At 37.7% G+C, this 13,214-nt stretch overlaps 1 protein-coding gene across 1 annotated transcript in view; it reads right to left on the bottom strand.

Moving 5' to 3' along the window:
- Positions 1–518: 518 nt before the first annotated feature.
- Positions 519–13,214, bottom strand: part of MAMDC2 (MAM domain containing 2) — a 58,738-nt gene continuing 46,042 nt past the window's right edge. Inside the window, exons 10-14 of the mRNA XM_069880823.1 lie at positions 8,727–8,820; positions 6,899–7,051; positions 3,481–3,740; positions 1,821–1,905; positions 519–1,498 (exon numbers count right to left, since the gene is read on the bottom strand). Coding sequence (XP_069736924.1) covers positions 1,437–1,498; positions 1,821–1,905; positions 3,481–3,740; positions 6,899–7,051; positions 8,727–8,820 — 654 coding nt within the window. The 3' untranslated portion in view covers positions 519–1,436. The remainder of the gene's footprint in view (positions 1,499–1,820; positions 1,906–3,480; positions 3,741–6,898; positions 7,052–8,726; positions 8,821–13,214) is intronic.

Below are 13,214 nucleotides of genomic sequence, written 5' to 3'. Positions count from 1 at the left end.
ATAAGTTTTTACAGAACAACTGTAAAACTGCATTGACTCTAAGGAAACAATCTATTGTTTCTGGTTGCTTTCATTTTCAGCACAAGTGATGCGTTCATAATCAGCTGCCAATGGGGAATGTAGGTAGCCAGAATAGGCAGTTAAGAAGTTTTGACTTTTCCTCAGTCTGTAGGAAATAGTAAACTGTAGTCAAATAAACGTATTAGTACTGAATGTACTTAATTGAACAAACTTTAATTGTTTGTTACCAAAATGAAAACTTACTAGAGACGCAGTGTTAGGTTGTCCCTGGTGGTGTTGTTCCTTATAGGCCACTAGGAAAAATACGTACTTTGTTCTGAGAGGAGCGAGGGCTATGTCACATTTCAGGGGTTGCATATTGCAGCAACAGCTTGAATGTGCTGTCTTGTAAGAATAATTTCTATGGCTCAGTACAGGAACCTCCTGCAGCAGATGAGATTGCTTTCTGTCAGCTGTCTTATGCGTTTAATTTTCTCTGTATTACAAACACTGATTTCAGGCTATTATGTGAGGTTCAACTTTTTCTCATTACACCAACAAATGCGAAGTAAAGAGCAGAACAATAAGATAATTTTCCAAGTTACATTTTATTAGGAAGTTATAATAATTTCAAAACAAAACCTTGTACACAAACACATAAAATCTTAAAAAATTAACAATCTATGCAAGTTCAGTTTCTTATTAATATAAACTCAAGGCATCTGTGGTTGTATAAATGGTAAGTACATTCTCTGTGAGTGTACAAACTGATTTATTAAAAATCCCCAAACTTGTATGCCAGGAAACACATAGCTTGAAAGAGTTTAATTTCACATAAATTCTAAACACTAAAAGTGAGTTTGTTATTGGTAAGAACAACAAATGTATTTGTTTTAGTAAAAGAGTACAAACCCACAAAAATTGCCAGCAGAGTGTTATGTTTCCCAGAGAGATTTGTCATTGTGAATAATTGCACTTAACCTGTAGGCTATTACTAGCAGCTAATAGTATTTCCTTTATCATTGCGAAGTATTCATTGTTTCCTTAACAAAAATCCATTCTATACCCAACACAAAACATTCACTGAATGCAGATTTAAGGCAACACAATACTGTATTTTAACTGTGCACCTTTACTTTCCTTTTTTACCTATATACCAGAAAGGTTAGAAAAAAAAAAAAAGCGCTTGAAACTGAATGATCTGTGCTGATACCTCATGCAAAAGAGAAAAAATATAAACCAGAACAGTCTAAGAAGCCCTGAGTCAATAGTTTCATGGCAAAGGCAAGGAACATGAGTGCTCTGAGTTCTTCCTATACATGGCGCATATTCAAATCAGTCCAGTATTTACTTAAAACGTATTTTAAAATAGGCGGTTTGTGCAGTTTCTCACATACCATTCTTGTATATGCTTTATTCCTTTCAGCAAACTGCATTTAATATTCAATTTCATTTAAACTGTCAGGATAGCCTGATGAGAATTGAATATCTTCCATTTCTAGAATATAAAAAGGGAGAAATACTGTAATTATTTGTATTTTCATCATTCCTAAGAATGTGCATGACAGTCTAATTAACATGCTGGATTTAAATGAGACTGCCATACAGCTTTAAAGTGTTACACAACTTCACTAGGTGATGTTCTGAGGATGGTCTTGCACCTTATTAAAAAACAAGAATTCTCCACTAGCCCAGCAGCATGACACTAAATTTAGATCCATTCAGTGGAGATTCAGGGGAAGAAATATCACCTGCCTAATTAAAAAGCACTGTGAATTACTAAGTGTCTTCTGAGAGAAACAAAGTATGTTTAAACTTACCTAAACAGGGTCCAGCCTGGAAAAGAATATCATCGATAGCAGTGTCACTTCTCATTGATACACCGCGAATCGCCTCAAAAATAATCTGTAAACATAAAACATAGTTTTTCATGCATCCCATAGGAGGAAGAACTGAAAAGAAATAATACCTGTGCAGTCCATTCAAGGATCTGGCCTGTTCTGAAAGCTTGCTTCTGGGACAGAAACTCCTTTGTTCCATCAGTGGATTGATGGACCTTGTCAGAGATTTTAGGTTTGTGCTGTGCCAAAGGAAGCCAGTTTTTTCTCGCTATTTGTTAAGAAATTACTGTGTGTGTTACAGACCACTGATAAATCTCCTCTAGAGATATAGCATTTCTATCTCGCTTTTCAGCCCAAATGTGTTGCTGTGTATTGCCCATATGCAAGCAAGACTGAGGGGACAAAACAGCTTTACAATATTGTGTTGTGATCTTACTGATGAAGCTAAACTTGCTTTTCAGTAAAACTTGGTTGTTTTTTCTCTAATTTATTTCCAGGCTCTTAAGGCAAAGTGATAAACCTTCACCACCTCTGGTTAGTGATTGGTGCAGTTTTGTGCCCAGTGCTGTTTCAGTCAATAGCAATTTCAGCTTTCTCTTTGATAGAGGCTTTGTCTCCAGCAATACTGCATGATGGGACTGTTGGAACCAAAGGCAGAGCTCTGGCTTTGCATCATAGAATCATTTAAGTTGGAAAGAACCTTTAAGATCATCAAGTCCAACTGCAAACCTAACACTGCCAAGTCCCTAAGGACCACATCTGCACATCTTAAAATACCTCCTGGGATGGTGACTCAACCACTTCCCTGGGCAGCCTGTTCCAACACCTGACAAGCCTTCTGGTGAAGATAATTTTCCTAATATCCGATCTGAACCTCCTGTGGTGCAGCTCGAGACCATTTTCTCTTCTCCTGTCACTTGTTACTTGCCTCACTACAACCTTCTTTCAAGTAGGTATAGAAAGTAATAAAGTCTCCCCTCAGCCTCCATTTCCCCAGCCTAAACAACTCCAGTTCCCTCAAATAGTCCTCACAGGACTTGTGCTCCAGACCCTTTACAACCTTCGTTGTCCAAAACTGAAAATAGTATTTGAGGTGTTGCCTCACCAACACCAAGTACAGGGGGATGATCCCTTCCCTAGTCCTCTGGCTGCACAAGCTAGGATGCCATTGGCCTTATGGGACATCTGGGCACAATGCTGGCTTATATTCAGCTGGTTGTTGACCAAATCATCCTTTGCCTTTGGTGCCACCTTCAAGAAGCAGTCATTTTATCACAGCTTAGTGGTTACGTCAAATCTAGGCAGGACTATAGACAGCTGAAGAAAAAGAAATTGCACAAAGGATCTAAATAAAAAATGCCACTACTGACAAGAAATGATGACAGAACAGCACTTCAATACTTCAAAATAGTAAGAATTAATGAACTGTTTTCTTACCTGCAACCTATTATCTGTTTAATGATTCCTTCCCTGCCTTCATTTGTAAGAAATCATGCGTTACTTCAGCTTGTTCAGGTGTCCGTCCAATTCTACTTAAATTTTAACATTTTAATTCTTTTATACAACCCGAAACTTGGATTCTAGCACATAGTTCAGTTCAGCATTCCCATTTGACTGCTTTTTGTTTCTTTTTTCTTACCTGGTAGCTTCTGTCACTTTCATATTCTATCACTCCCCTTAGCCATGAGATACTTTGTTCCCCTGTCCTCCTCCACAAAGGAATCTCTTCATCATCACCTTCCTTTTTCAGATAAACACTTAACAATCCAGTCCCAGCTCCATACATGTGATAGAAAAATGTCAAGCACTGTTTTCCAGAGGTTCCTCTTAGTGATCTTGAAACCAAATATGCTCTCTGTCCGTAGACCATGTTGGATGCTTCTATATACATGTAGTATCCTAAAAAACATTTGCAATCAAATGTTAGCTAAGTAGAATACATATTCTCAGCATATTAATTATGCTCAACATGCTGATTATATAAAAAACTATGTCTGAAACTATTTTGATAAAGATTTTTATGCTGCTGTTGTGATTTAAGCTAAAGCAGAATCACTTTTCTGACTTCAGCTAAGTCACATTTAGGTAACAATTTTCTGAAAGCTAACTGCATGTTTTTCAGACAGTGTTTCTCTCTACAAGTGACAACATGGGGCACTGGTATGCAGAGCGGCTATTGCTTATATTTATTCCTATAGAAACCAAGGCAATCCGTGAGCTGGTGGAAAGACAAAGAGGCAAAAAAGGGGCAGACAGGACAGGTGATCCAAAACTGACCAACAGAGTATTCCATCCCATACACGTCATACTTGGTATAAAACTGAGAGATTATGAGGGTCACTTTCTCTCCTTTTATGGCTTACATCCAGTGAAGATCTTGTCCGTCCGTTTGCCCCTCACCCCGGAACTGTGCATTCCTGAATCCAGTTCCTGAGCCCAGCTCCCTCCTAGCCTCAGACCTTCATGTCTGCTCTGCAGCATTTATGGTGACAAATAGCAATTGAGGGCTGGCAGTGTGATTTAATATATTTGTATATATATTATTACTTCCTGCTTCTTGTTATTATTATTACTCTTATTATTATCATAGTTATTATAATTATTATTTCATTAAAGCTTTAGTTTTAGTTTCCAACCCACAAGTCTTTTTCCTGTCGCTTCCCTTCCCTGAGGGTGGGGGATGAGGGAACTGGGAGTCCAGCTGCTCTGTTTTAGTTGCTGAAATTGGCTGAGCTGGGGCTAAACCATGACAGCTATAGACTATTATATTTGTGAACTGTAATATTTGTGATATTGGAATCATTGTGTAGTGTAGTAAAGGTAATATTTGGGAGTGCTAATATAAGAACACTTAAAGACCTGTTTCTTTCTGATTAAATACTTAGCATCAGTCTCAGATCTCTGAATACTTAGTGATCTACATAAACTGAAATTAGGTCTAAAGTCAGTTTCTGCCTTATAAATTACAAAAAAGGTGCAAACAATTTTTCTTAAGCAAGAAACTCCTCACTGTTGCTCCTACTTGTTATCCTTGGAAACACACGATCTGGGATACAGAGTATATGAAAGAGGAAAAATGAAATACGTTATCTAGGGAACAACTGGGGGGAAAAAATGTATCAAATCTGAATGTTGAATCCATTTACGGAGCTCAGTTTGGTTACCCAGCAAAACAACTAGCAACTTTAGTGTGATGTAGTCCTTTTGGATTACATTTGTAGAAAAAGAAGGGTCTGCCAGACAACACAGAAACGGTCAACACATACCACTCTGGAAATGTCACCCACATTTCAATACAAAAATTCTAAAATGAACTTTAAAAAACTCTTCTAAACTTTTTTAAAAAAACTTCTCCATTAGGAAAAATTATCTCTTATTTTAAAGCTGGTGATGACATTTCTAGCTGGTGCAGAAGAACTGGACAGCACAGGTAACACAGACTTACAGACAGTATGTAATCTGATCCAGTTTAATCTCATTTAATTTTTAACACAAAAGGAAAAAGAATTTCAACATTCCCTTTTGAAAGTCACTCCACAGTACAAAGGCATCATTATTGGGAAAATGGTCTTGATTTGTACATAGCTTACATTTTCCGCTTAGATAACTTAGCCAATAGATCTGGCCAGAATATACTCAGATTTATAAGTAATGCATCTTGTTTTTACCTCAGAACATGTAGGAGGAGTTTTAAGATTTAAAAATGTTGGGAAGGCTGTTTATGTTTCTACCCAGAATCAGTACTGTTCAGAATTAGCAATGGAAGAACATAATTTCTTGGTGATCTGAAATTTTAAGGCAAAGAGAAGCATTCACATCTGGATTCTCAATTCAACGTGCAGGATTTTGGCCAAACAGTCCTACACCATGAATTTCTTGTCAGTTTCCATACCCTCCTCAGGATGCAGCTCTTACAAAAATTTCACCAGGAAGCAAGCAAGGAGCAATGTGCTGAACTTGAAAGAAGCCATCTTTTTAGATAAAGAGATCAGAAACAACAAAATAAATAATGCTATCTTATTAACTAGAAGCATTTGTTATTTTGTTAACAAGAAACAAAACAGCTTTCCAAAGTAACTTGAAATAAACTTGCACAGAGCAAGATTTCATATGCACAGCTGAAATAACTACGCTTCATAATACTTAACATGGTTTACACTCAGTCACAGTTGACAGAATAATAATAGCTTTTGGTAAGCTTTTTGAATAGGCCAGCTGCTTTTGTTATCCAACTACAATTTTTAACAGACTGGATAGATGGCTACTGTGAATAAACCAGCTCATCTGCAGCTGGTTTTATAACCTGTTGAACAAATGCTAACCACTTTGAAAGATGGCAAATCTAAAGGCCCAAAAAGGCTTTTGAAAACCCTGTAAACATTTCAGGTTCACAAGCCTTAGGGAAATTTCATCCATTATACTGAAGTCAGTGGAGTTGCTACTGAGGTCCTCTTCTGCAGAAACACAAGGATCCAAAATGGTGACACACTTCTTCATTTCCAAAAGTCACCAAATACTGACCCTGGCATGGGGACAATTCTGATCCAGTTTTCTGTATGTTTGCTTATACTAATGGGACCCCACTTACCTAAATACTTGAAATTGAACAAGTGGTGTTATGGAGCAGATTTTCCAGACAAAAGGTCTGTGGGACCTCTTCTATTATTCATGCTTTCTTCTAAGTTTGAGCAGGAAGGTGTTGATGCAGAAAAGCCCCCACCCACTTGTTTGCCTTTTAGTTTCAGGGAATATTCACATAAACTAGGGGTTTGGAAGGTGGCCTTTCTGCTGAGTCTGGAGAATCATCCTGTCCTTTACTTCTCCCCAAAGAACTTTAGGACATGAAGACCAAATTTCCCTGTTTGTCAGCAGATTATTCAGAATATGCGTTGCACTCTCAAAACCATCCCCTTAAGAAACGCATTTACTTCATTTGATTAATAGCTATTCTGAACAGAACAGTAAAAACTTTCTCTGTGGTCCAGGTTGTAATTTCAAATTATTTTTTACTAACTATTCATTTCTGTTTTGGAAGTTCAATGTTGAGCTTAACTCACCTACCCCAGTGGTGTGGTCTCCTTTTGGTCCAGTATAAGAAGTGGGAGTTGGACCCCTCCTCCTGTGCCAGCTCCCACGACCTCTCTTCTTCTGGGTAAACACACACTCATCTTTTTCAAAAGTACACTCTCCAGGATTGGGCAGCAGTACTTCTACAAGGACATGACATTTTTTAAAACTGCAAACATGTTAATATGGAGAGATTATAAAAGCAGTGCATTGCATTCATTCACCTGCCAAGAGCATTTAAGTCTACCTAGCAGTACTTAGAGTAGTCACAGGCTTATAAAAACTTATAAAGCTTATAAAAGCTGGCTTCAAACTGATGTATGAGATTTAATCTTGTTTTCTTCACAGCTTTGAGGAAATCTGTGCCCTAGACTGTCTCACTAACATGTACCAATATTATTTAAAACAGCTCATACAGTTTATTACCATCATAGCTCTTACTCTGCAATGGACTTCATCAGTGTAATTTTCTTCACCACTGTGGCACCCCAAGCAGTTTAACAAGACCCAGAATGTCATATGTGCATATTAAATGAATTGTGCCAAATACTGGAGTTTCTGTGATCTGAAATCAAACACCACATTTAGCTCTCTTATGTTCCCTTGACAACAGATTCTAATACCACATACAACAGACCACAAAGCTGCAACTACTAGGCTATTTTCATTATTTCAGTTCTATTAGATGATGCAGAAGAGAGAAAGTCGACAATTCAAGTGCTTGCCAGGAAGTTTCTGTCAGGTCTTCTACAAACTTATTACACAAGTTTGTAGTTTAAGAGTAGACATACTGAGCTGTTTTCACCTTTTGGAAAGGAGAGAGCCTTGACACCTCACATACTCTGGGGCATTTTTAGGGCATTTTTTTTTGCTGCCATCAGTGACAATCCCCATATAACTGTACACCCAGGTATTGGTTCTGCATGTTTGTTTCCTTTTCAAATTATTTAGGAAATACAGAATGGCAAAACAGACAAATGTTGGAAATACTTCAGAAAAATGGCATCTCATTTTATTCACTTGACTTCTCTCTGTTCTATAATGGTTAGCTGCCTGAATGCATGTAATCAAATAAAGTCATTAAAAAGGTCTTACTGCATGTGAATATAAATGGCATGGTAGATCAGCCTCATCACCATTTCAAAGGCATGACTTTATTCTGAAGAGGAATGGGATTAGAGGTTATGTCTGTCCCAGGAGAATGGTTTCCAGATTAGGATAAAATCATTGCCCTGTCAAACCTCAAAAAGCCCCAGATGAGGGAGTTTGGGTGAATTCAGAGAGGTTAGCCTATGCATGTCAGAGGGTAACATCTTGTTCAAAAACATCCAGTTCTTCCCACTACAGGGGAGAGAGTTAAACTCATCTTTCTTCATCAGAGAACTGCAGCTCAGATAAGGGGCTGTGTCCTGGCCTTGCACAACTGTACTTCTGCACTAAAAAGAATGTTGAGTTTTCAAAATATTGCTTTTGGGGTCATCCCTGGTTTTCTAAAAGCCATTTGAAAACTACTTTCCCTTCCATTAGACTGTTGGTTTTTTAGAAGTTGTAATGCCTCAAAAGGAATGATCACCTGCAACTGCACTGCAGGCAGTGAAATTAATTAGGACTTAGCTGGTACCCCTGGAAAAAAAACCTGGTCCTTGCTGCATGTATACTACTGCAAAAATAGGATTTACACAATACTTAACTAGAAGAGGAAAAGAAACCACAGTGGCATGAAGGCAGCTGTAGGCTAGGCTTGGAAAATGAAGATATGCAACAAACTCTTACTAAAAAGGGAAACAGCTGTTGGATGACAAATATTCATGGTCTTACCAGCAGCCTGACAACTTCCCAAGCTCAATGATATATCATCCAGTGCCACAAGTCCACAGTCCCAGAAGCTTTTACACCAGCTGACAAAGACAACCTGCAATACATGAAGTAGGTTTCAGGTATCTAACAGAAGCTGGCACCGTTAAGAGTCTGAAATTTTACAGTTTTCCAAATGCACTAATGATTTTGATATCTGCAGAACATAAATGATGAATCCAGATTGTTTTGGCACATACCAATACTGCCAATGACTGAAATATCAAAGCCAGTGGGGTTTAGACACATGTTTTCATTCAACAGAAAATGTTTTCTCACTTTTAAAGGCAAATTATCTATCTCTATATGTGGTTTCCATTTCATTAGAAGAGTATGTATTTTTAATTGTATAAGAAAACATGACTCACTGAGGCTCTTGCAGTTTTCCCCCACTCCAAAACTAACACGAACAGCTCAAATGTCCTCAGCTATCTTATCCTTACAACCAGAAGGTGTCATCCATGGAAAAATGAATTTGAAACAGTGATGGGCAAGAGAAATGACCACGGTAAAAAACATGGAAAAACAGAGATGAGATGAAACTACTGCATAAAATTAAGTTATTCAGAAATTACACAACGTTACGATATCGTAGAGCAAGAGACTGGAAAAGCTAAGCATCATTCACTGTGTTGATTTGGGTTTCTAAGATTAAGTCTAGTGTCCAAGATGTTTTATTTGGCTACGCATTAATTCTGCCACGGAAAATACAAGTTGCTCATAAGATGACAAAAAATGTAGAGAAACCAAGTAAGATTCCCAGCTGCCCTTCTCCCAAGGTTGACACAGATCTGTTTGAATTACAGAAGACAGAATTAGCATTATTCTGAGAAAATACTGTTGGCGGTTTTATTTGCCTAGCTACTGCACACCATCTGTTTGACCATTGGGGTTATGATCATTATTTGGAAGGAGCATTTCAAAACAATTCCTTTGTGATGAGGTCTGAACTAGTGACTGGAGACAAATGAGTGTCACTTCTTATAGTTTAATATTCTGGAACAACTAAACACGTTAGTTACATATTTGAAGTTAAATGCCAACTAACAGGTCCATGTGGGTACAAAAGGGTTGTTAAAAGTTGTCCATACATTATTTAATATGTCCTTTTTTAACAGGCTCAGTAATGATTCCAATAGTCATTATATTGGATTTTGCTGGATTGCTTTGCTATGTAGTGTTCATTTATCCTTCTGCTTATAGAACAGGCTGGGACATAACTACACTAACCTTTGAAGCATGTTGGTTTATTCTGCCCAGGATGGAGCCATTTTCAAAAACACTTTCCATTTAGTAGTACCAGACCTGGTAACAGTAATAATCTGTCCTGTACACCGTCACAGGGGTGGACTTGAGAAGTGCCCCTGCATAGCATGCACAACTACTCAGTGTATAGTGGCCTAAAAATGACTTTTTTGGGTTTTTTTAAGCCTGTAGAGCTTCTCTCCTAACCCTAAGATTTAACAGGAAAAAAAATGTTTCTTACTTTCTAAGCTCATTGTCAAGAAACATGCAAAATCTATTAAAAAATGTTAGCATCTCTTGGAATAAAGAATACAATTAATATTGATGTTAGGTGGATATCATTCACCAGATTTAATAAATGCATTCTGGTGAACATTTGTAATAAACCAAAGACATATTATAGTCCTAAACACAAGAATCTTCAGAAACCACACATGAGAGGGTGAGGTCAGTTCTCATTTCTGAAACAACATTTCCATACTCTGAAATCATGTTCTAAGTGATGTTTTCCTATTGACATCACTGGGAGCAGGATCAAGGTCCTTACAATTAAATTGCAGTAACTTCTTCCACCCAAGGTATGTAATTACCCATTGGATCCTGCAGAAAGCCCACTATTTCAAAAGCATCACAACAATAAATGTTGGTCTGTCAAAGGCCATTGACCCAGCAGCCTTTGTACAATGAAAGGATTGATCTGTTTCAGTGTCACTTGTAAACCTGTTCTGTACATTTAGCATTACTAATTCTCCACTTGCTTTTTTGGTGTTGAGTAACATGCTGCCATGAGAAGACTTTAAAACTACACAGGGATGAGTCGGAGAGCTTGTGCTTGGGAATGAGGAGTTTCCAGTATTAACTATAGCAAATGTACTGAAATTGTTAATTCTCCTCTCGGCTTATTTTATTATATTCTTGATGTGGTTTTAAGCAATGGGGAAGAACATATTTTCATTCACAGGTCAAATTTATTCACTGCTCTTTTGTCCTAAATGCCCTTTTTTTTGTATTATATAGGGACATTTTTGACTATTGAACTTTACCTACCAAAATTGTGTCAGTTTGGATTTACTCAGTTACTCCTCTTCACCCTAAATCAGAACTCTGGATCCTTTCTACACTCTCAGAAAGGGCTAATCTCATGATGCTTTACATTTGTTCTTGTTTTAATGAAAATATTTCCTAGGTCAGTTCTTCAAAAAGAAATGCTTATGAAGTTATCTCATGCATTGGAGAAAAGAATAGGCGGATCTTTGTTCTCAACTCACACTTTCTTCATAAAACAACACAGATGAACAATATACTAATTGTTTCAAACTAGTAACAAATCTTGCTGGACTTGCATGCTATCTTGGAAGCTGAATTATAAACATTATCAGATGCAAACAGCTGTTGCCTGTGTTACTGAAAAATAAAAAGCATTTTCCTCTCATGTCTCTTTTTGTTCCAATAATTAGACACAGCCAGGGCATTAGTTTCCTTCCAAGTCACTGTTCCAATTTCTGTAAGCTGGCTTGTTTATTTTCCAGTGCTTAATTGATGTTTCTGACTTGTAGCCTCAGAGTATCAATAATCAGTTCTTAGCATTTATCCTGGATTGTACCAGTAATAACCAATGCCAGATGAGAACAGCTGGTAGTGCAAGCAGGTTTTCTCTTCTCCCATGGCATGTTGTTGGGTTGTGCTGTGGACAAGAATGAGGTAGAAGGGACTTCTTGTCCTTAGCCCTGTGCATCTCTACAGGTAGCTGTGGGTCAAAAGGTATGCATACGAAGTTTACCTGATTTTGGAGGAGAAGAAAGAGTAAGCCTTGCAGTTGGGTACCTCTATCAAGAAGAGTAAGGAAGGACTAATGGAGAAGCTTGTAAAAGGAGGTTTGGAGAGAGCGTCCAGCTCTGAGAACAACAGAAGAGAAGATGCCTCCTGGATCCCTACAGCTTCTGTGTTATTTGCTTTCCTCCTTGCTTATCCCAGAAAACATAGCTTTTGCTCAATTAGAGAGCCAGACCAGCCAACATAAGAAAAACTGTAACAGCAGCCAAATCTTGTGAGTTAAAATCAAGGTATGCCTCTGCAGCAAATTAATGTACCTAATTACATCCTAGTGAATATGCCTAGGTTTAAACTACATATTGAATATCAGTGTAGACACAAAACTGAGTCTATTACTTGGACACACATTTAGGTTCAGTTTCTTAAAGGAGAAAGGCAGTTATGGTGGAGTTTGAGGTGGGATTTTGTGAGAAGCAACTGTTATCATTTCCATACAGTGACACAAAACTCAAAAATACTGTGAGCACCAGAAACAAAAGTGTGACATGACACAAAGAAGCAATCAAGATACTTTCACAAAACAGGGAGTCTGACTTTTCAGTCAGTTACTCTAGTAAGAGTGTAAGCCAGGAAGCAATCACTGGCATATAGAATAGCAAAGCCAGTCTGTTCCTCTGAGGGCTGTTTGATAATAATGTTATGAGAGTAGCCTGAATTACTTGTAACTAGTTTAATTAAATGCGATTTTAAATAACTTGTTTTTCTTTGGCTTAAACAGTCAGAAACTCATTTATCAAGAGTGCAAGTAAGCTATTAAATCAAAATTATAACGTCTACAAGCTTCTGTCACATAAAATAAATTAATTTGAAATGGCACTCATAAGGCAAATTCAGTTTCTTGCCATGTAAATGTTACAGTGAGTTTCTGCAGGAAAATAATGGATTGTAAAAGGTTCTGCATAAATAACTGGATAACATTGGTAATAAGCTTGTGACATTTGAAGAAATTTTTGAAAATCTTTCCCGTCCAAGGGCAAATGGGTTGCAGAAACAAAGAGAACCATAAACCTAACAGAAGTATGTAGGGCTACAGGCTGTTAATACTACACCTATATTCACTACATTACACTGTCCAGTAGAGAACACTGCCTGCACAAAAGTGTATACAGGACACCAATACCCTCAGCTGTCCCACAGCAACAGCCTTCCTGAAATCTACTATTATGGCTCCATTCTCTTTTCATGCCTGTAGACCGAGGAGTCTTGTCACATAATGAGGTATCGTAACAATACTAAATACCCAGAACAAAAATTGAGCAATGTCATTTAAGTATCACAGATACCAAGAGGAGGTATGTAATACTTCCTGCAACACATCCCCTTGCTTAGCTTTGGTGAAGATGCAGACCACTTAGGTGGCACTTTCTAACCTGA

The sequence above is a fragment of the Phaenicophaeus curvirostris genome, chromosome Z (assembly GCF_032191515.1).
Source record: "Phaenicophaeus curvirostris isolate KB17595 chromosome Z, BPBGC_Pcur_1.0, whole genome shotgun sequence".
Taxonomy (NCBI): Eukaryota; Metazoa; Chordata; class Aves; order Cuculiformes; family Cuculidae; genus Phaenicophaeus; species Phaenicophaeus curvirostris.
Note: the sequence above shows the minus strand (reverse complement) of the source record. Positions and strands in the feature narration are given on the sequence as shown.